At 45.7% G+C, this 23,345-nt stretch overlaps 3 protein-coding genes across 7 annotated transcripts in view; 2 read left to right on the forward strand and 1 right to left on the reverse strand.

Annotated features, from left to right (window-relative positions):
* The window catches only part of LOC309369078 (uncharacterized protein), a 421,063-nt gene that overhangs the window by 126,899 nt on the left and 270,819 nt on the right, over window positions 1–23,345 (reverse strand). The window lies entirely within an intron of this gene.
* Window positions 1–23,345, forward strand: part of LOC309369105 (uncharacterized protein) — a 245,140-nt gene that overhangs the window by 69,352 nt on the left and 152,443 nt on the right. The window lies entirely within an intron of this gene.
* LOC309368798 (uncharacterized protein) lies at window positions 1,902–18,256 on the forward strand (the record flags this gene model as incomplete). The annotated part of the gene is made up of 6 exons (XM_081909105.1): window positions 1,902–2,288; window positions 2,485–2,566; window positions 2,850–2,932; window positions 8,561–8,687; window positions 9,860–9,913; window positions 13,814–18,256. 6 exons carry the CDS (start codon window positions 1,902–1,904, stop codon window positions 15,730–15,732), a joined length of 2,652 nt encoding a protein of 883 aa, XP_081765231.1. The 3' UTR covers window positions 15,733–18,256.

The raw sequence follows: 23,345 nt of genomic DNA on the forward strand, positions 1-23,345 counted from the left end.
TTATTTTGAGCTTCTCTTGGTTCCTCCTTGGCAGCCAGTGCGATTCTTTCAGCAGGGCTCGAACTCAGGACCCGCTGCCTTGAGGGACACCTAAGAGCAGCTGGGCAGGGGAAAGGTCTCCCTTGGGAGGTGGGGGACTCTCCTTCCTTGGAGGTTTCTCAGCAGAGATCGGACGGCCATCTGCCATGGATGCTTGAGCTGAGATTCCTGCATTGCTGGGGGTTGGACTAGATGACCCTGGGATCCCCTCCTATCTCTCCACTCCTGAATTCCAGGAGGAGCTTCCTTGCCTCCTGCAAAGCCCTTTTCCCTGCAAGCTCTTCCTCTGGTTTCCACCCAAGGGAGGGAGATGCTCAGAGTCCAACCAGGAGCCTCACCCCCAAAAGGATATCTGGGCATGGGCGGAGCCGGGGGGGGCAACTGCTCCCCCACCATATCCATTAAAAATAATAATAATCTGAGGTTCTTCCAAGTGAGAGAGGGCTGAGCTGGAGGGACTCGGCTTTGCAAGGGTTAAAGGGAAGTGAGCTGCCTTCCTAGAGAGGACAGGAAGCAAGGGGGGGCCAGGTCCTCCCGAGCCAAGGCCCCTCACTCCCTCCCTCCCTCCGCAGTCCATTCCTGCTTCGCTGTCTCTCCTGGGATCTGGTGAGTCTCCTCTCTCTCCCCCTCCCCAGAGGGTGTAGTGGGGGGACGGGGGGGGCAGGGCTGCAGCAGGGGAGGGTGCCGGGGGGGGGCAGATCTGCTCCTGCAGGGGGGGGGACCCCAATGGGAGAGGGTCCTGCCAGGGAGGGGCCAGGTCTGCCACGCTCTCCTTCCTGCAGATCAGAGGATCCCAAACTCATTTGACCCTCCGCCCCCCCCTTCAGAAAAGATCTCCCTTCTTTAAACAAAGGTGTTCCTGGGACTTTAACTCTGTTTGACGTCGCTCAGCCTCATTGCACAACGGACGAAAAATGTGCAAATGGTTTTCCAAAGCTAGACGAGGAGGTGGACTAGCCCCCCCCCCAAAAAAATAAGATGGGAGAGAAAGGGGAGGAAAAAAGAGAGGGATCCCAGCCCATAGTCTGGCTGCTGCATTGGGGACCAGTTTCCCAGTGTCTCCCAGGGCAGCTCCCCACGGAGGCCACTGCAGCAATCCCCTCGCACCCAGAGCAGGGCATCCCAGGACCACATCCTCTCTCTCCCAAAGGGATTGGTGCTGGCAAAGCAGCTGAGCCGGAAATGGGCGCTGCTACTCCCTGAGCCTCCAGGGACCTTGCCCTTAATTTCAAGGGAGGTGTTTTTGGCCCTGCGAACTTGGCCCTCAGGGGGTTGGCCAGAAACATACCTGGCCCTCAGAGCAAAGAAAAAGTGACCCCACCCCAAGGGGTCTGCCTGGAGAGTGGCAGAGAGTTCAAGTGCAAAAAAGGAGACAGAAGCAGGGGAGTGGGGGTGGGGGGAGAACAACAACTGAGGACCCCCGGGTGAGGACCCCCACTAGAGCCAAGCATCCATTTTTCACAAAATACAAATGACTCCCTTATCAGTCAGTTCAGACTTCACGCATTGACTGGAAGGCAGGAGAAACCAGGCTGATTCATCTCCCAGAAATCCCTTCCGTTGCCTCCACATTTTGCATTGCTAGAAGGCTAGAGACATATTTCTTCTCCTCTTACTCCTCTCCCCCCCCCCCCAAGATAGCTAATGATCTGGGATGTGGTGCAGTCCAGCCCTAGTTCCCAGCAAGACTCATCCATGCTTCCTCAAGGAACCTTTTTCTTCTCCTGATATTAGACAACATTTGTAACAGAACAATGTATTTGCTTTGTAGGATTTGCTAGCGCCTCTCCTTAAGACAGACAGAACTTGGCAGGAGACCAAAGGGTTCCTTCCAATCTCTCAGAGGCTTCCTGAGAGCACAGATGGGTGAGCGAGACTCAGCTGGCCCTGGAGCAGGAAGAGGCCATGACATCCAAACTTGGCAGAAGATCCTGGGTGAGGAGGATACCCTCCACTCAGAGGTGCAGAGCCAGCAGTTGAGGCAGTTCTGCTGCCAGGAGGCCAAAGGACCCCGAGAGGTTTGCAGCCGACTCTACCACCTTGACCGTCAGTGGCTGAAGCCAGAAAGGCACACGAAAGCTGAGATGCTGGACCTGGTGATCTTGGAGCAGTTCCTGGCTGTCCTTCCCCCGGAGATGGAGAGCTGGGTGAGGGACTGTGGAGCGGAGACCAGTTCCCAGGCAGTGGCCCTGACCGAAGGTTTCCTCCTGAGTCAGGCAGAGGAGAGAAAGCAGACAGAGAGAAAGCAGGTGAGAAGAGACTTTCCTCTGGATACTCCCAAGGGGCTCCAAACAGGACAGAGAACATCCCATAATGGTCTGCTGATGGCCCATGCTTTTTCTGCAAGGCATCCATGGAATGAGATCTAACACCCTTCAAATCTTTGTCATTCTCTTTCTTATATTTTCCCCCATTCTCTGTTTTGAATCCTTGTTTCTTTTTCAGGGAAAGGATCTCTTTGCAGAAATGGACCTGGATTCCTGTGAGGCAGAGAGGCCTCTGTTGGACACCAGAGAGAGGCCACTGGGTAAGGAGGAAGGTGATTTTCCTCCATTTGGTCTCGTTCTGTTGGTTTTCCAACTCATCTGTGGGTTCTTTTCATCTTTTGGGGGGGGGGGGCTTTTGGGATCCAGGGCCCAGAGGAAAGGAGATGTATTTCTGCATAACTAACATATGAAATGGGCACAAACGTCCAAATACTCTCAGCGGGTGAGGCTTTCTCAAAGGCCCATCTGTAGTAGAGATGCCCTGTTTCACCTGTGAGAGAAGCAGGCACTCCTGGCATCCTGCTTACCTTTTTTCTCTTTCAGGAGACAGAATGATGCCGGCAAGACCTCCTGATCCGCCTTTTCATGGGGGCAGAAGTGAAGCAGCGGCTGTGGAACCAGATCAGGTCAGGGGAAGCTGCCTTGTGGGGACAGAGGCTGAGGGATGGAGCAATGTCATGGACTGGTTGGGCACAGAGGAGTGGTGGGAGGAAGCAGCTGGGGAACCAGGAAGGGAAGACGGCTCAGAGCCGAAGGAGTGGAGGTGGAGGGAGGATGAGGGAGAAGCCTGGGAAGAGGAGGGGTCAGAAGCTGAAGGGGAAACAGGGCTTAGTGAGCTGGGAGACTCTGTGGCAAAATGCAGTGCAGAATCAGAGGCAGAAGAGGAAGGAGGTGAGTGGCAGAAGCCACCCTCCCTGCTTGTCTCTCAGAGCCAGGAGACCCCCTGCAATGCAGGAATCTCTGCTAGATCATCCAAGACAGATGGCCATCAAAAACAGGCTTATTTTATTTCTAGATTCATAACTGAATGCAAAAATTGGTTTCTAAGCAGTGGACCAATGAGAACAAATAGTGGCCTGGATTCACCTAACCAGCCCCATCCGCTTGAAAATGGGGCCTGCCCCTGTTGTTGATAAGCAGTGTCCAGTGCACAGCGGAATGATGAGAAGTATGTGCCAACATGCTCTATACTACTTTATTTACAGTTCAAAGCTGGTAAGTTACAGAAAAACATGTTCCTTCTGCTTGAGGAGAGAAATGCATCCTCTCTCCTCTAAGGCACGGAGAGAATCACAACGCAACTGCAAAGAACAGTGAAAAACAGGAAACCAGTGTACGTCATATCCAGTCTCCCTTTCCCGTGAGAAAAACCCAACAGCAACTCTGACTGGAATGTAAACATTGTCCTGTGACAAGCACTTCCGCTGCTCAGTGAGGGAAGCAGAAACCAACATCCTCCCCCTTTCTGTGAACATCACCGGGCAGCGTGTTCGTACAATATCAGTACAAACCCAACTTCTGCACATAGGTACAGTGTTGATCCCTTGATACAATCTTGGACAATACATCAGCAGGAATTTCATTACCTGGCATATAGGACACCGTTACGAGTCCCTTCTGAATACGTTCTCTAGCATGTTGCAACTTCAATTGCAAGTGCTTCGTGCTTTGCTTACAACCTTCAGAACTCAGCAAAGCCAAACATGCTTTGTTGTCCTGGTAAACCTGGATTGGACATTTGACAGGAATTTTCATGTCTTTGCACAATTGTAACAACCATTCACAATCCTTAAGTGAATAAGACAGTGCATTCAGTTCAGCTTCACAAGTACTTAAGCTAACTGTTGTTTGCTTCTTGCATGACCAATCAAATAGACCCTGATTGTACTTATAGCAAACTCCAGACGTACTTTTCCTGTCTGTAGTGTCACTTCCAAAACTTGCATCTGCAAATATCTGAAGACCACCAGACTTCTGATTGCTAAATCTCAGTCTGTAATGCATAGTGCCTTTCAAATACCGCGCTATGCGTTTCAGAGCTTTCCAATCCTTAACAGTAGGATTGTTGACTTGTCTGCTTAGCAAATTACAGCTAACAGCAATGTCTGGTCTTGAACATCTGGCAATGAAGTTTAGCTTGCCTAGCACACTTCTGTACAGTGTAGTGTCAGAAAATGCTTCTTCAGTGTCATCTACCTGATAACCTGTTATCATCGGTGTGTCCACAGGGTTAGCATCCATCAGGTTTAGTTTGCTTAACGCATCAGCAATTTTCCGTGACTGGTGTACTAGAATGTTACCATCTTGATCTCTCTCTATTTCCAGAGATAGGTAGTTGTTTACCTCACCAAGAACTTTCATGTCAAAGTGCTCTTTGAGTTGAGCTAGGGCGTTATTGTACATTGTGACATCCTCCCAAAAGAATAAAAGATCATCAACATAAAACAAACAATACAGTTTCTTTTGCCCCTCCTCTTTGACAAATACACATGGATCAGATTTCCCTTGCTTAAAACCTAGAGAAAACAATACTTCAGTGAGTTTTGTGTGCCAACACCGTGCACTTTGTTTGAGACCATAAATTGACTTTTTCAGAGCACAAACAAATCCCTGTTTTACCTGTACGCCATCAGGTGGAAGCATATAAAGTGATTCATTTAGAGATCCGTACAGAAAAGCTGTATTCACATCATAGTGACTAATGTGTAGATTCTCCTCTGCAGCTAGCTTGAGCATAAGCCTAATGCTCTCATACCTCACTGTGGGTGAGTAGGTCTCGTGATAGTCTTCACCTGGTACCTGAGCAAATCCTCTGGCTACCAATCTGGCTTTGTGTCTGACTATCTTGCCATTTTGATCAGTCTTCGCTTTGAAGACCCATTTGCTTCCAAGCAATTTCATTCCTGGAACTACTGGAACAAGTTCCCATATTTTGTTCCTTTCCAAGGAATCAAGCTCAGCCTTCATGGCATTTAACCATGGCTCAGCTTCCTTTGAATCCAAATCCTGGATTTCTTTGAAACTTGAAGGTTCAAATACCTTCTTGGAGCTTTTAACAGCTGTTACTGCTATCTTAGCAAACTCATCAGCAAATCTCTTTGGAGGTCTGCCTTTTGTGGCTCTCTGTGACCTACGAATTAGCCTTAAGTCTTCAACACTCTCCTCTTCCTTCTTAGGAGAAAAGTGACCTATTGTGAACAATGGTTCCTCCAATTCTTGATCAGAGCTTTCAGAGGGTCGCATAGAGGCTTTCGCACTCTTGAAATCCTCTGAATCACCCGATTCAGTTTCAGACTCAGAATCAGAACCTTCATCAGTGGGTGTGGGTTGTTGCGGTTGCTTTTGACTATCCTCAGTCTCATCACTGTTATCAGGATAACATTGGAAAATTCCCACATTCTCGCCCCACTTGGCATTGTACTCAACACTTCTTGTGAGCCTAATTTCCTTAGAGTCAGTCATCATTATTCTGTAAGACCCTTTCTGATAACCTAGAAAGATACCATGCAATCCACGCTTGTCTAACTTGGAGTTTTGTGGTGAGTGAACCCACATGTCAGAACCAAAAATTCTCATGTGTTTGATGTATGGCTTCTTGCCAAACATCTTCTCATAGGGGGTACAACCAATCGCTGAAGATAACCTGCGATTATAACTGTAAGTGAAACACGAGAGAGCTTCGGCCCAATAACTCTCTGGAAGATTTGCATCATGCAGCAAGGTTTTTAACCCTTGAAGCAAAGTCTGATTTGCCCGTTCCGCAAGTCCATTCTGCCATGGCGAGCGAGGACTAGACAAATCGTGTTGAATTCCTTTCTCAGCCAGAAAAGCTTCAAACTGCTGAGAAGTGAATTCTCCCCCCCAGTCACTGAAAAGAATCCTTATCTTCTTACCATGCACATTTCCCAACCAAGCACAGAATTCCTTGAACCTAGGAAAAGCCTCTGATTTCTGCTTGAGATTGTATACATAAATATACCTGGAAAATGCATCAATGAGAACCATGAAGTACCTATTCCCACCCAAAGAGGGCGCTAGTGGTCCAACCAAATCAGCATGAATAATTTGGTATGGTTCTGTAGCTTGCCTACTAGACACCTTACCTTTCGCAGCCATTTTCACCTTGTTTGCTGCACATGCCTTGCACTTCATGTGGTACCTGCAGGGTTTAATAGTCATACCTTCAACCAAGGCAGGCATTTTAGATACTGCCTCAAAATGCAAATGTCCAAATTTTCTGTGAAAATCGTGAATACATTCTGCATGCAAACTTTTGTTAGAACCTGCAATGCAACAAGTGTCATCCTGCACAACATCATCATAATACAAAAGAAACAAGCGACCAACAAATTCAGCATACAATTGATAATCATTTTTCTTTGTGATGATGCACTTATTGTTCTTAAAGGAAATGTCAGTTTTCTTCTCAATCAGCTGTCCAACGCTAAGCAGATTATGTTTCGCGTCCGGCACATAAAGCACATCCTGTATCGATAAGTCCAAACTGTGAAGAACAACAGTTCCGTAGCCTTTACTGGGGATTGTGTGGTCATCCGCCTAGTGAATCGCACCTTCCTGCGGTGTAAAAGACACAAACAGTCGCTTATCGTTGCACATGTGATGTGTTGCCGCTGAATCAACAACGAAGAAAGATCTAGACGTCTTCTGGACCTCTGCAACCTCTGTAAGCTTTGGAGCAAAGCGTGAGACCATTGCCTTGTGCTGCGTTGTCCTGGACACCGGACCTTTGCCTTTGCTCTGGCCTTTTCCACGCGATGAGCTTCCGCTGCGCTGCTCTGTCTTGGCCCTGGGATATTTGCATTCCCTCTTCATATGGCCTAGACGTCCACACGAGTAGCATTTCACTGCCTTCAAAGCTTTGGCGCCATCTGGTGGTTCCACTGCACTATGGGATGACGACTGTGAAGTCTCCCCCTTGTTGATGCAGCTAGCACCCCGGCGATCCGCTTCATTTAATATCACGGCAGTATCACAAGCTACTGTGAGTTGAGCATTTGGCTGATCAGTGGTATCAAATCCCCCACTTGCCTCATCCAGCCTTCTGCAGCTAGCCATCATGACTCTGGCATTTGCCTCTTGCGTCATCTGAACTGCTTTAAATCAGGCTGCTTTATATATGCTGCGTCTGTTTACAGCTGCCTCAATCCAATGGCAAAATCAAAAGCGAAAGTCCCCAAGTGCTCTCTCTATGCTGCCTTAATTCTTGCTGCGTCACATCTGCAGCTGCTGTACTCCAACAGCATTTGTAAAAGTTACTTTCGATTTCCCCCAGCATAGGAAATCTTTCATTTTAGCCTTTTGCCTGTGGCACGGCAAAACCGGCTATTAAAAGTTCAAAGTCCAGCCATAAAGCCATTAATTAGAAGCTGGCAGGCTTCCCGGAGCAGTAGCACATACCTTCATCAATCATTTTGACGCGCAGAGCAGATACCGTCCGATCCGTCTCTCTGCATTCCAATCCGATGCTTTGCCGGCACTTCGCTCCTTTGTTCCTTTGCCAGGAGCCCGACGTCTGGATTCCATTCTCAAAACACTGCGTTTTTCTGGGCCCGGAACCAAATGTTGTTGATAAGCAGTGTCCAGTGCACAGCGGAATGATGAGAAGTATGTGCCAACATGCTCTATACTACTTTATTTACAGTTCAAAGCTGGTAAGTTACAGAAAAACATGTTCCCTCTGCTTGAGCAGAGAAATGCATCCTCTCTCCTCTAAGGCACGGAGAGAATCACAACGCAACTGCAAAGAACAGTGAAAAACAGGAAACCAGTGTACGTCATATCCAGTCTCCCTTTCCCGTGAGAAAAACCCAACAGCAACTCTGACTGGAATGTAAACATTGTCCTGTGACAAGCACTTCCGCTGCTCAGTGAGGGAAGCAGAAACCAACAGCCCCCCCATTCCTCCCCCTCTCCATGCCCCCATGAACCCCTTGAATTTGGCTCTAGGGCATTGGGAGGGAACCTTCCCAGAACAGCTGACAAGGAGAGGAGAAAGTAGATCCTTCCATTGGGGAAACTGGAATGCATAGGCAGAATGACTTGGGAAACACAAGGAGGAGTACCACCTATTTGCACAAAAACGGATACATAAAATAAGCACCCATAATTAAAATGTGGTGCAAAGCAATTCTATTGAAACAACACCGCAATTTACAGGAAGGAAACAACAGAGCATTATGTAGCAGATCAAATTTCTGCTGCCTCAGAGGAGGACATTTCCTTTTTTCTTTTAGGGTCCAGTGTGCTTTGAAGATGTCGCTGTTCGTTTCACGGATGAGGAGTGGGCGTTTCTGGATCCTGACCAGAGAGCTCTGCATAAGGACGTCATGGAGGAGACTCGTGGGATCGTGGCCTCTCTTGGTAAGGCTCCCTGTGGGATCGTCATTGTTGTTGTTGTTTAGTCGTTTAGTCGTGTCCGACTCTTCGTGACCCCCTGGATCAGAGCACGCCAGGCACTCCTGTCTTCCACCGCCTCCCACATTTTGGTCAGACTCATGTTTGTGGCTTCGAGAACACCATGCAACCATCTCGTCCTCTGTCGTCCCCTTCTCCTTGTGCCCTTCATCTTTCCCAACATCAGGGTCTTTTCCAGGGAGTCTTCTCTTCTCATGAGGTGGCCAAAGTACTGGAGCCTCCGCTTCACGATCTGTCCTTCCAGTGAGCACTCAGGGTTGATTCCTTCAGTATGGAGAGGTTTGATCTTCTTGCAGTCCATGGGACTCTCAAGAGTCTCCTCCAGCACCAGAATTCAAAAGCATCAATTCTTCGGCGATCAGCCTTCTTTATGGTCCAGCTCTCACCTCCATACATCACTAATGGGAAAACCATGGCTTTAACTATACGGACCTTTGTTGGCAAGGTGATGTCTCTGCTTTTTAAGATGCTGTCTAGGTTTGCCATCGCCTTTCTACCAAGGAGCAGGCATCTTTTAATTTCGTGACTGCTGTCACCATCTGCAGTGATCATTGAGCCCAAGAAAGTAAAATCTCTCACTGCCTCCATTTCTTCCCTTTCTTTTTGCCAGGAGGTGATGGGACCAGTGGCCATGATCTTCGTTTTTTTGATGTTGAGCTTCAGACCATATTTTGCGCTCTCCTCTTTCACCCTCATTAAAAGGTTTTTTAATTCCTCCTCACTTTCTGCCATCAGGGTTGTGTCATCTGCTTATCTGAGGTTGTTGATATTTCTTCTGGCGATCTTAATTCCGGCTTGGGATTTATCCAGCCCAGCGTTTCGCATGATGAATTCTGCATATAAGTTAAATAAGCAGGGAGACAGTATGCAGCCTTCTTGTATTCCTTTCCCAATTTTGAGCCAATCAGTTGTCCCATATCCAGTTCTAACTGTAGCTTCTTGTCCCACATAGAGATTTCTCAGGAGACAGATGAGGTGATCAGGCACTCCCATTTCTTTAAGAACTTGCCATAGTTTGCTGTGGTCGACACAGTCAAAGGCTTTTGCATAGGGATCGTCATATCAGCCTGGAAATTCAAAAAATACCTCTATGTGACCAACCTCATCTATTTTCACAGAGCTCAACCGTGGCCCCTATAACACCTGGGAACCTAACACCCCCACAATAAACAGTAACTTACAGTTTTTTCTTTGAACAATCTTCCTCAAATTATTCCTTTTTCTACCACGACCGGGCTGGTCTGAACTGCCCAAGCCATCTTAAATGTCAGCTTCAGAATTCTTAGGAAAGATAAGTTGTGAAGTTTAGAGCTTACAGGGTTAACAGCTCGGAGTGTCCTGCATCTGGGGAGGAGCTTTCTCAACATCTGGGAAAGCTGTTTATTTGTTCTTTCTGACTTTCGTTGTCTCCTGAGGCAAGGAAGACAAAATGCCTGCATCTTCTGATGGTTTAGTAGCAGTGATGCTGATGACGCTGATGATGATGATGCTTTACAAACTTAATCTTTTCCGGAACAGGGCTGCTCTTAAATCGATGTACCACTGTAGTAATAATAATATTTTTTATTTATACCCTGCCCATTTGGCTGGGTTGCCCCAACACATATATAAACATGGCTTCCAACACATTTATAAACATGAAGCATAAATAATAATAATAATCTGATCCCATATAAAAAGAACATTAACTTTAAAGTGAACTTCTCCTAGTGGCCAAAATTGTGGAAACCTTTTGTGAATAGTGTATTTCTGAGGTTTGATGGCTCATAACACCACTTTTGTGTGGAGTAATACCATAAAATTATATATCAATGGAAAGATAATTTAATGAAGGATGTAATGCAATGAATTTTATGAAGGAGTATTTATTAGAACAGCAGTTATAACCATTGGCAACCTTTAGCTTTAATTACGGCCTTACAATGCCTTCTCATGATATGAACCAAGTTTTTAGTTCTGCAGCTGTAATAAAGTGAAACCAAGATTAAATTATTGCCTCCGTTAATTGGACTTTATTGCTGGGTTGCTTCTGACTAACAAGTTTCTTTAGTTGGCTCCATAGATTTCTGATTGGGTTAAAGTTTGGGCTATTCCCAGCCCATTCCAGCAGTGAAATATCTTTATCTTGAAAGCACCTTTTGCACACAGCAACAACATGACATGGAGCGGAATCCTGTTGAAGTATAAAATAGAATATATATGTCAGGGAACTGCCATCGGAGGAACAGGTGGTGGAAAGGCTCCAGGAGAATAGGAGAGACTCTGCAGCAGAAGAAGGAACCAGTAGGGGGAGAGCAGGAGTTCCAGCGGAAGGGGAGTCGGAGGGGAGGCTCTGGGATACTTCCAGTGAGAACAGTGAGGAGGTAACAAGACCCCCTTTAGGAATTCCCACCCTTCGCCGGAAACTGTCACGCAGAGAGTCCAGGAGGCGCATGTCCGTCAAACGGCTTTTATGATGGAGGAAGTTCCGTAGACACCCACTGTCAGATTCTACCAGCGACTGACGGAGTCATGCTTTGGGAGCTCCGTTAGTGACTCGATTTGGTTGACCAGCCAAACCCCAGAGGGATCAAGCTTTTACGCACAAGCAGCTCATTATCCCATCACAATATATATACGTGTGTGTAGAATGTTTCCAAGGGGTTGCTCGAGAGCAAGCAGGCAAATATCTCCCTGCTTTGCTGTGAAGCCTTGCTTTTGCTGCCAAAATAAACCTTATTTGTCCGGAGTGCCACTCTCTCGTGGCTGACTCAGTCGCTGGCAGAATCCGTGAGTGGGCAGTTCCTAAACTTTCCCCAGCAAAGCAGCTTCTTGACGCCCAGTCTGCGCCTCCCCTCTGCACGGATGCTTTCTGCGCAAGGAGAGCATGGGTAACGGAGGACCTATCTCCTTCCCGCTTTGGCCTGGCACCGTCTTGCCTCTTCCGACTCCTGCAGCTCCGCTCCAGTGGAGGCGTGTTTACTCTCCTCCGTTGAAGAGGAGCTGCTTCCCATGATCCCTGGAGGCTCTCTGTGATCCATTTGGCTTTTCCTCTCTCCCTCCTGAACCGATGGCAGTTCCTTGACAATATGCTTCAGCATCTGGGAAAAGATCACCTGAGGAACGCTTCAGTTTGGGCGCAAGTATTTCATTTATGCATTTTAGGGCATTTACATTCCCATTAATGATGTAAATTTTACCCACACCTTTTGCTGCCATACAACCCCAGATCAACACACTATCTGGGTGTTTCACGGTCGGTGTAATGCAAGTAGGATGTTAATCTTCTCTGATTCTTCTCCTCGCGTATGTCATGCCATCACTACCAAGCAAGGCGTTTTGGGTCTCATCACACCAAATAACATTGTCCCATTGTTCCGCTGTCCAGTTAACATGGGTTTAATCTTTTCAACCTTTGCTTGAGAGATGACAATGGCTTCTTCCTTAGAATTCTAACATTTAGACCAGTCCTTGCACTCAGCTTCACATTACATTGCACCATGTCATCTTGTATACACCCAGATGATTTTCTTCTGTCATGTAGGGACAGTCTCTCCACTCGTCCATCATCACTTGCCTTTGTGCACCTTTCCCTGCCTTTACCGGTCTGATTTTGTAGTGACTGAGTCTCCTTATACCTCTTCAAAAATATAGAAATGCCTGCTTTGGTTAAGATTTCCTAATATTTCATCAATTTCTTCATAACTGTAGCCTTGTTCACTTAATAGTATAATTTTACATCGCTTTCTGTTTTGTTTTTTTGTTTATATGATTTTTATTAATTTTCCAATAAAAACAAATTTATAACATCATTAAACATCAAAAACTCATCACATATCTTTTTTTTCTTTTAGACTTCCATCAACATGTAATTATCACAGATTCCGTAATTATCACAGATTGCATTATATATATCTTTTCTTACCATGTTGTTTAAACAATATTTCTACCAAATCTTCTTACAGAGCTTCTTGAAAACTTACAAACGTTATATCATTATCACAAATATTTTTAATATATTCTGTAAATTTACTCCAGTCCTCAGTGAATCTTTGGTCTTGTGGGTTACGAATCCTCCCTGTCAATCTGTCCAGTTCCGCGTAATCCATTAATTTTGATCTCTATTCTTCAATCGTAGGCATTTCTTCTTGTTTCCATTTCTGGACCTAAAGAGTTCTGGCTGCTGTTGCTGCATACAGAAATACTTTCTGATCGTTCCTTTTTATTTCACCACCTAATATTCCTAATAGAAATGCTTCTGGTTTTTTAACAAATGTATATTTCAGTATTTTCTTTATCTCATTATATATCATTTCCCAGAAGCACTTCATTTTTTCACATACCCACCACATATGATAAAATGTCCCTTCTTTCTCCTTACATTTCCAACATTTATTACTCACCTTATACATCTTACTTGATTTAACTGGTGTTCTATACCATCAATATATCATTTTCATAACATTTTCTTTAATTGTGGTACATGCCGTAAATCTCATCCCTTCCTTCCACAATTTTATCCAATCATCAATTATCAAAGGCTTTCTCTGCGTCCACAAATATCAAAACTGCTTTAGTATTAATATTCACTTGTAATTTTTCTAAAATATTGATTATATTCCTTGTATTGTCTGACAAGTGTCTCCCTGGGAGAAAGCCTGCTTGATCTTTGTGGATTTCTTCTACCAATACCTTTTTTAATCTTTTAGCCATAATTTCAGCAAAAATTTTATAGTCCACATTAAGCAAAGACATGGGGCGGTAGTTCTTAAGTTGTGTCTTCTCCGATTATGTTTTCAGTATAAGTGTAATATAGGCGTATTTCCACGACTCTGGTGCCTTTTCCCACTCTAGTATTTCATTACAGACTTCCTTCAATGGCTATACTAGCCAATCTTTCAAAGATCTGTAATATCTTGAAGTCAAACCATCCGGCCCTGGAGATTTGCCCAGTTTCATATTCTGAATGGCTCCTTCCACCTCTTGATCTGTTATTTTATAGTTTAGCATTAACTTGTTCTCTTGAGAGATTTTTTGTAGTCCATTTGTTTATTTGTTACTGAGGCTCTAATCCCTTTTTGTCTCCATGGCAGATTGTGATGAATCAGAAATCAAGAACGAAGGTGACCACGATAAAATCCCCAGAGAGGAGAAGCCACGTAAAAATTTGGAGTTTGGAGAAAGCTGCAGTCAGTGCTCCCATTCCACTTCCCATCAACAAAATATCCTTGGAAAGAAACTCTATCAGTGTGTGGAATGTGGAAAGAGCTTCAGTATGAGCTCCTCTCTCACTAGGCATCAGAGAATTCATACAGGGAAGAAACCCTATCAGTGTGTGGAATGTGGAAAGAGCTTTGGTAGGAGCACCGATCTCATGTCCCATCAGAGAATTCATACAGGGGAGAAACCCTATCAGTGTGTGGAATGTGGAAAGAGCTTCAGTCAGAGCTCCAATCTCACTTCGCATCAAAGAATTCATACAGGGAAGAAACCCTATCAGTGTGTGGAATGTGGAAAGAGCTTCAGTCAGAGCTCCAAACTCACTTCCCATCAAAGAATTCATACAGGGGAGAAACCCTATCAGTGTGTGGAATGTGGAAAGAGCTTCAGTCAGAGCTCCTCTCTCACTTCCCATCAAATAATTCATACAGGGGAGAAACCCTATCAGTGTGTGGAATGCGGAAAGAGCTTCACTCATAGCTCCAACCTCACTTCCCATCAAAGAATTCATACAGGGGAGAAACCCTATCAGTGTGTGGAATGTGGAAAGAGCTTCAGTCGGAGCTCCTCTCTCACTTCCCATCAAATAATTCATACTGGGGAGAAACCCTATCAGTGTGTGGAATGTGGAAAGAGCTTCACTGAAAGCTCCTCTCTCACTTCCCATCAAAGAATTCATACAGGGGAGAAACCCTATCAGTGTGTGGAATGTGGAAAGGGCTTCAGGAAGAGCTCCTCTCTCACTTCCCATCAAAGAATTCATACTAGGGAGAAACCCTATCAGTGTGTGGAATGTGGAAAGAGCTTCACTGGAAGCTCCAAACTCACTTCCCATCAAAGAATCCATACAGGGGAGAAACCCTATCAGTGTGTGGAATGTGGGAAGAGCTTCAGTCAGAGCTCCTCTCTCATTTCCCATCAAAGAACTCATACAGGGGAAAAACCCTATGAGTGTGTGGAATGTGGAAAGAGCTTCAGTCACAGCCACAATCTCACTTCCCATCGAAGAATTCATACAGGGCAGAAACCCTATCAGTGTGAGGAATGTGGAAAGAGCTTCAGTCACAGCCACAATCTCACTTCCCATCGAAGAATTCATACAGGGCAGAAACCCTATCAGTGCGTGGAATGTGGAAAGAGCTTCAGTCAGAGCTCCCATCTTTCTTCCCATCAAAGAATTCATACAGGGCAGAAACCCTATCAGTGTGTGGAATGTGGAAAGAGCTTCAGTAGGAGCACCGATCTCATTTCACATCAGAGAATTCATACAGGGGAGAAGCCCTATCCGTGTGTGAAATGTGGAAAGAGCTTCAGGAAGAGCTCCTCTCTCACTTCCCATCAAAGAATTCATACAGGGGAGAAACACTATCAGTGTGTGGAATGTGGAAAGAGCTTCAGTCACAGCCACAATCTCACTTCCCATCGAAGAATTCATACAGGGCAGAAACCCTATCAGTGCGTGGAATGTGGAAAGAGCTTCAGTCAGAGCTCCCATCTTTCTTCCCATCAAAGAATTCATACAGGGCAGAAACCCTATCAGTGTGTGGAATGTGGAAAGAGCTTCAGTAGGAGCACCGATCTCATTTCACATCAGAGAATTCATACAGGGGAGAAGCCCTATCCGTGTGTGAAATGTGGAAAGAGCTTCAGGAAGAGCTCCTCTCTCACTTCCCATCAAATAATTCATACAGGGGAGAAACACTATCAGTGTGTAGTATGTGGAAAGAGCTTCAGTCAGAGCGCCAATCTCACTTCCCATCAAAGAATTCATACAGGGGAGAAACCATATTAGCGTGCGGAATGTGGAAAGAGCTTCTGGAGGAGCTCCGATCTCACTTCCCATCAAAGAATCTATACTAAGGTCGGTTTGTGTTTTTATATTGTGTTTTTATGTTGTAACATTCCTGAGACTTGTGGGTGTAGGGAATAGGCACCAACTCTTAAAGCCCTAGCGGTCTTTGTCCCCCAATAAAATATTTGAGGAGGACACCCCCCAGGTTTTTTTGGTTTTTTCCCCCAAACACAACCTTTTATTCTTCCACTACTTGCCATACAATTTCTCTGTTAATTTTCTCTCTATAAATAAATAAATAAAGTACAAAAGTCACAAGAAAATCAAAATACTAGAAAATACAAAAGTGTGGAGGTCCCATATTTGCAGGCCAAACGCAAAAGTTGCTTTGAAGCAGGGTTTCCCAAACTTGGGTCCCCAGCAGCTCCTGCCTTAGCCTCCCTTCCCGTTAGTCCTGCTAGCTAGGGATGATGGGAGTTGTAGTCCAAAAACAGCTGGAGGCCCATGTTTGCTTTAAAGGGAAGGTAGGCTGGCCCTGTGACACCCTCTGCTGGCTAATTGGAATTTATAGATCTCAAAACTGAAGTTTATCGGCACTTCAACCTCTAGGGAGCTTCTAGGTGCTTTCTGAACCACCTAGAGTACCCACAGAATTGTGGCTTCTACTGGCAACACACATAGGAGAACAAATGAAAGACAAACACAATGGACAGGCAAAAACCTGGAAAGGGTGATACCAAATGGACACAGGTAGGGGAGATGACATGCTAGAAGTGTTCTCCAGGGCAAGGGGAGGTGCTGGGCTCAAAATTTTACTTTTTTTAAATGTCGCTGCCATTATAGGCATTGCCATTCAAATGGTGTACATGCATCATGTGGTTGATTGTGCAAGGAGGGCCTTACCTGGCCCCCACCAATATTTTATTCAGGTCAGCATCACTGCTTGAGAAGTTCAGGATGTCTGAATTCAGGGGTCAGAACACCCATGGAGACAAGTTATGTGAAAGATAGTCAGCAAGTAGAATGCGCTGAGTTCAAAAATGCTGAGATTTTTCAGTCAGCTCTGGGTAGGCTGTTGTATCTGTCCCAGTGGAGCAGACTGAACATTGCTTTTGCTACCAATCTGCTCAGCAAGGAAGCTACAAACCCGAGTGTGAGTGCCTGGAATGGAAGGGTGCTGCGTATCTGCAGGATACCAAGGATTTCTGTCTCAAGCTGTCAGCTAAGGGTGATGGCTAGCTGATGTGCTGCAGAGATAGCGATTGCACAAATCTGGCTAACAGGAAGCCCGTATCTGGGATGGTGGTAAGGTTTGGGGACTCTTTGGTTGGGTGGATGTCCCGGTGTGCTGGTCCCGGGGGTTAATCAAGAGGCAAGGTCCAAGTCCAGCCCGTGGTCGATGAAGCAATATGAAGGCAGTCCATAAAAGTTGAAGCTGGGTGCAGGGCAGGGTTCAGGCAGCGACTGACAACCACCAACGTTGCTCCCGCAACTTGGGACTGGAGCTGGCTGGCATTTATGTGTCCCGAGGCATAGGGCGGCCCTTATCCTCAGAAGACTCTCCTCTCGTGGCCTGGAGGCGAGCACTCCTGCGGGAACTTAGTTCCCTCTGCCTCTCTGCCCTGAGCCTCTGCAGCTCAGGAGAGGCTGGAGGGTTACTGGACCCAGAGGCAACCCCAGCTTCCTCTGACAGGGATTAGAGTGGAGCACCTGCAGGCAATGGGTTCTCCATCACCTCCGGAGCCAGAGCAGACTCAGCTGGTGTCTGCACCTGAGGATCCAGCACAGGTGAGGACCCTTCAGGCTCATGCCCCAACCCCGGCTCAGCTGGTTCTGGAGGCGAGGAATCCTGTGCAGGTTGGGATTCCTTAGGTTCAGCATCTGAATCTGAATCCCAGGCCATCACACCCAGAAGCAAAATCTCATTGCGCTTTCCTTTACTGAAGCTGAATTCAGTGTGCTGTATGAACTTTGCAGGGAATTGGAATTCTGTGTTTGTTTGGTTCAAGAAATCTGCAGGGATTGTTGTTTCCCTGTCACGGTGTGGGAGGACAATCAACCCTGTCTGAAGTTGGCAGAGTCTGGGCAGTTTAAGGCCAGAACCAAACACCTAGGCATCTGTTTCCATAATGGGTTTCAGAGTATCCAGTTAGGCTTGGTGAGATTTCAGTACTGTTCAAGCCAGAATAACCTGGCAGATGGATTCATGAAACCTTGAGCTTTCAGCGTCATGGGGAGTTCTGTAAAGGTCTGTGTTTGGGGTAAGTGGTGAAACTTACGAGCCCCCAGCAGTGCAGGACGAGAGGGGGGTGATGGGGAATCAGAGCTTATAGGCTTAACAGCTCAGAACCCATCGTCCTGCCTGTTCTGGGGAGGAGCTGTCTCCAACTTCTGGAGAAGCTGCTTCTTTGTTCTGTCTGACTTTCGCTTTTGCTGCCGAGCAAGGAAGCAAGATGCCTGCTGTCTCCGATGGTTTGTTTATTTTTACTGTTCTGCTGTAAATAAAGCTGTTAGTTTAGAACAACAGCGTGTGGACTCTATCTTCTGCAAGCTTACACACCAAGCGGCTAGTGCTGTGCACATTCTGGAAAAGTCCAGAAAGCTGAATGGAAAACAGGGTAGTGTGCCGGACTCCACAACACTTTGCACCTCCAAGGACTCTTCACCCAACTGGTGGATTGGACCCTTCTGTGATGTAAATGTGGTGAACCAGTTCCATCTTCCACAAAGTTTTGCCTTAGCCTTTATACTGGAACATCCTGGCGTTTGGACTCTGCCCAAACTTCTCACAGGAAAAACTTTCCACTGCTTCCAACATCAGTGCCACCTGCTGGTTGCAGTGATGGTTGGGATGACGTGGCAGCCAACTCCCCTTGCTCCTCCTGCTTTGGAGATTTCACCCCCTGAACAGGAAACACCCCCCTCGTTCACTCTTCCTCCAAAAGCCTCCCTTTTGTGGAGCTTTCGGTTTCAGGAACACATCCCTGCATGCTCTGGGATACTGTTTCAGCTTTCCCCGGGGTGTAACTTCTGGCAGTCTGCTCAGCAGCCCCCGCCATCTTGAAGTGTCCATCATGTGATGCAGCTTTAATTCCTAGTATACCAGTCACAGAAAATTGCTGATGTGTTAACCAAGCTAAACCTGATGGATGCTAACCCTGTAGACACACCAATGACAACAGGTTATCAGGTAGATGACACGGAAGAAGCATTTTCTGACACTACATTGTACAGAAGTGTGCTAGGCAAACTAATATTCATTGCCATATATTCAAGACCTGACATTGCACTTAGCTGTAACTTGCTAAGCAGACAAGTCAACAATCCTGTTAAGGATTGGAAAGCTCTGAAACGTGTAGCACGCTATTTGAAAGGCACTATGCATTACAGACTGACATTTAACAATCAGAAGTCTGATGGTCTTGAGATATTTGCTGATGCGAGTTTTGGAAGTGACACTACAGACAGGAAAAGCACGTCTGGAGTTTGCTATATGTACAACCAGGGTCTATTTGATTGGTTGTGCAAGAAGCAAACAACAGTAAATTTTAAGTTCTTGTGAAGCTGAACTGAATGCATTGTCTTATTCACTCGTGGATTGTGAATGGTTGTTACAGTTGTATAACGACAGGAGAATTCCTGTCAAATGTCCAATCCACCTCTACCTCTCCTTTAAATCAGAACCAGTGAAGGCGGTGAAGGTCCTGTGTGAGTGCCTGGAGGCGGTTGGAGGTTGGATGGCGGCTAACAGATTGAGGTTGAATCCTGACAAGACAGAAGTACTGTTTTTGGGGGACAGGAGGCAGGCAGGTGTGGAGGATTCCCTGGTCCTGAATGGGGCAACTGTGCCCCTGAAGGACCAGGTGCGCAGCCTGGGAGTCATTTTGGACTCACAGCTGTCCATGGAGGCGCAGATTAACTCTGTGTCCAGGGCAGCTGTCTACCAGCTCCACCTGGTACGCAGGCTAAGACCCTACCTCCCCGCGGACTGTCTCGCCAGAGTGGTGCATGCTCTAGTTATCTCACGCTTGGACTACTGCAACGCGCTCTACGTGCGGCTACCTTTGAAGGTGACCCGGAAACTGCAATTAATCCAGAATGCGGCAGCTAGACTGGTGACTGGGAGTGGCCGCCGGGACCACATAACACCGGTTCTGAGAGATCTGCATTGGCTCCCAGTACGTTTCCGAGCACGATTCAAAGTGTTGGTGCTGACCTTGAAAGCCCTAAACGGCCTCGGTCCTGTATACCTGAAGGAGCGTCTCCACCCCCATCGTTCAGCCCGGACACTGAAATCCAGCGCCGAGGGCCTTCTGGCGGTTCCCTCATTGCGAGAAGTGAGGCTACAGGGAACCAGACAGAGGGCCTTCTCGGTAGTGGCGCCCGCCCTGTGGAACGCCCTCCCATCAGATGTCAAAGAGATAAAGAATTACCTGACGTTCAGAAGACATCTTAAGGCAGCCCTGTTCAGGGAAGTTTTTAATATGTAATGCTGTATTGTTTTTAATACTGATTGGGAGCCGCCCAGAGTGGCTGGGGAAACTCAGCCAGATGGGCGGGGTATAAATAATAAATTATTATTATTATTATTATTATTATTATTATTATTATTATTATTATTATCCAGGTTTATCAGGACAACAAAGCATGTTTGGCTTTTCTGACTTCTGAAGGTTGTAAGCAAAGCACGAAGCACTTTGAAGCTGCAACATGCTAGAGAATGTGTTCAGAAAGGACTCATAACGGTGTCCTACATGCCAGGTAATGAAATTCCTGCTGATTTATTGTCCTGGGTTGTTCCGAAGGATCAACACTGTACCTATGTACAGAAATTGGGTTTGTACTGATAATGTACTGACACACTGCCCAGTGGTGTTCACAGAAAGGGGGAGGATGTTAGTTTCTGTTTCTCACTGTGCAGCTGTGCGGAGTCCCAGGACTCTGTTTACATTCCAGAGACCTTGCAGTCTCACGGGAAAAGGGAGACGGGATGTGACGTTAGTGGTTTCCTGTTTCCTTTATTCCTTAGTTCCTTTGTTCAGTTGCTCTCTGCTTTCATAGAGAGAGGATGTCTTTTCTGTTCTGCGTAGTTTAGAAATAAAACTCTTTACAATGTAGCCAAACCTCTCGTCTCTCCCCTGTGCTGGGAAGCCTGCTGGATAGAATGTGCTTGAGGCCTCATCAAAGGCTCAGGTCATTAAACACGTCGGAGGCGATTTCAAAGGCTCAGCTCGGAGGAAGATGAGGCCTTATCGGCTTGGCCGAGCGGAGATTCCGACAAAGATTCACAAAATGTTTAGGGGTATGCGTACCCCTGAGTACCCCCAGAAATAAAGCGCTGGATCTAACCATCATCTTTTTCCTTTTACAAACATTTTATTGGTTTTGAATGAATCATAGAATCATAGAGTTGAAAGGGACCCCAAAGGACATCTAGTTCAGCCCCCTGAATGCAAGAAACTCAGCTAAAGCATTCATGACAGAATGAACTACGCACATCACAAACACAATAACAACAGTTACGTAGAAGTGCCCACGTACTGTTCGAGTAGGAACCAAGACGGGTGACCAGTGCAATGAATAAATGTTTGCTCCCAGCACCTAGTGCTTAAACCAAAGGGAAGTACAATCTCCATATTGATGCCCTGGAAAGGGGGTGGGGGTGGGGAGACTGCCTGTCTAAAGGAAGAAGAAGTGGACGATGAAGAGGAGGAGTTTGGATTTGATATCCCGCTTTATCACTACCCTAAGGAGTCTCAAAGCTGCTCACAATCTCCTTTCCCTTCCTCTCCCACCACAAACACTCTGTGACTAGCCCAAGGTCACCCAGCAGCTGCATGTAGAGGATCGGGGAAGCGAACTCGGTTCACCAGATTACGAGTCCACTGCTCTTAACCACTACACCATGCTGGCTGATGTTGTTTAATTCCTCTTTTTTGTTGTTGTTAGAGTGTACATTAATTTCCCAATAAAAAACATCCAATTAACATTACAATTAACATATCAAATCATAATCCAATTAAAATAAAAAACTAAAATAAAAAAGATCAAATTATCTTCCGAATTGTAATTTTGATTTTATGACTTCCCATAGCCTGAACCTCGAAGCATATCCAAATCTCAGTCCTGCCTCTCGTTTCATTCCCCTTCTAACAACTCTGTTGTGTTGTGTCAAATGTCCATACAGGTTTATATGCCATCTTTGATCAATCCAGCCTGCAGTTGATGGTCCACCCTGAAGCTCCAAATGCCGCATGGAATCATAGAATCATAGAATAGGAAGGAAACCCCAGGGGTCACCCAGCCCAACCTCATGCATTGTTGGAATCGCTGCTGAACAATCCCTGATGGATGGTCCTCCGACCTCTGTTTAAAAATCTCCAACGGAGAGTCCACCACCTTCTAAAAGAGTCTGTTCCCCCATCAAACTGCTCTTACTGTCAGAAAGTTCTTCCAAATGTTTAGTTGGAATCTTCCTTCATGCCATTTGAATCCAACCTTCTGGAGAAGCAGGAAATAAACTTGCTCCATCTTCCATGTGGCAGCCGTTCAGATAGTTGAATATCATCATCATCATTTTTAATTTGTATACCACCTTTCTATCTTACAATACTCAAGGCTGTTTACAAGCTGAAGAAACAAAAAATGTACATCTTATAACAATCGAATGCAATACAAAAATGTGATAATAAAACATAACTTTAAAATAGGCAACCTCCATCAAAAAAGTAACATTCAACAATCAGTAGAATAGTATAAAATAGTAATATCAACATATAAAAGTTAAACGAAAATCCACTCAACAGTTACAACACTATCTAAACTATAATCAATAAAACAACATGAATATGGCTATCATATCCTCTTTTCCAGGTTAAACATACCAAATTGCCTCAGCCATTCCTTATAAGGCTTCATTTCCAGTTCCTTGGTCATCTTGGTTGTTCTCCTGGTATATACATTCCAGAGTTAGATAAAAAAAGATTCACACACTTTCTGATAATGAAGTCCCTCCTGCTTCCATAAAAGATTGCCTAAAAAATCATACCTGAGCTATCTGGAGTCAACTGGATTCATAGAGGTTATTATAAGATGGGTCAGCATCCCTCTATAAGGTCCTGAACATAGAACAACCCCCTGGATGTCCACCCCTTCTACTGGAGATATTTGTTTTGAGCATGAAAATCCAGAAATGGAATTAGTGGAGATTTCTGAGGACCTACAGTATTCCTCCATCTCTTCCATGTTTCTCAGGTTGCACACAGAAATGACATATTTATATTGTTCTGTATGTAATACTGTAATAGACTGCTTTAACAAATGATGGTCAAGTTTCTTTCCTAATTTTAATCATATCTCTGGCCTAATCTGGAACTTTTGATGCCATGTTATTCTGGGTTTCCAGTCCTGAAAAAGCAGGGATTTATTCAGTGGTGGTGACCCTTTTTCAGCCTCAGGGCCATGTTTTCTTATCAAAAGCTTTCTGGGAGCCACATCCCAGAGGTGGTTGTGGTTAAATGGGTGTGGTCAGACATGTACCCCACTTCATCCAGGCAACCAAGAACAGTTGTCATAGTTCCAAGACAGATGGCAGCTGGGTAAAATCACTTGGG

This window comes from Podarcis melisellensis (assembly GCF_964234715.1).
Source record: "Podarcis melisellensis genome assembly, chromosome: 4".
Classification (NCBI taxonomy): Eukaryota; Metazoa; Chordata; class Lepidosauria; order Squamata; family Lacertidae; genus Podarcis; species Podarcis melisellensis.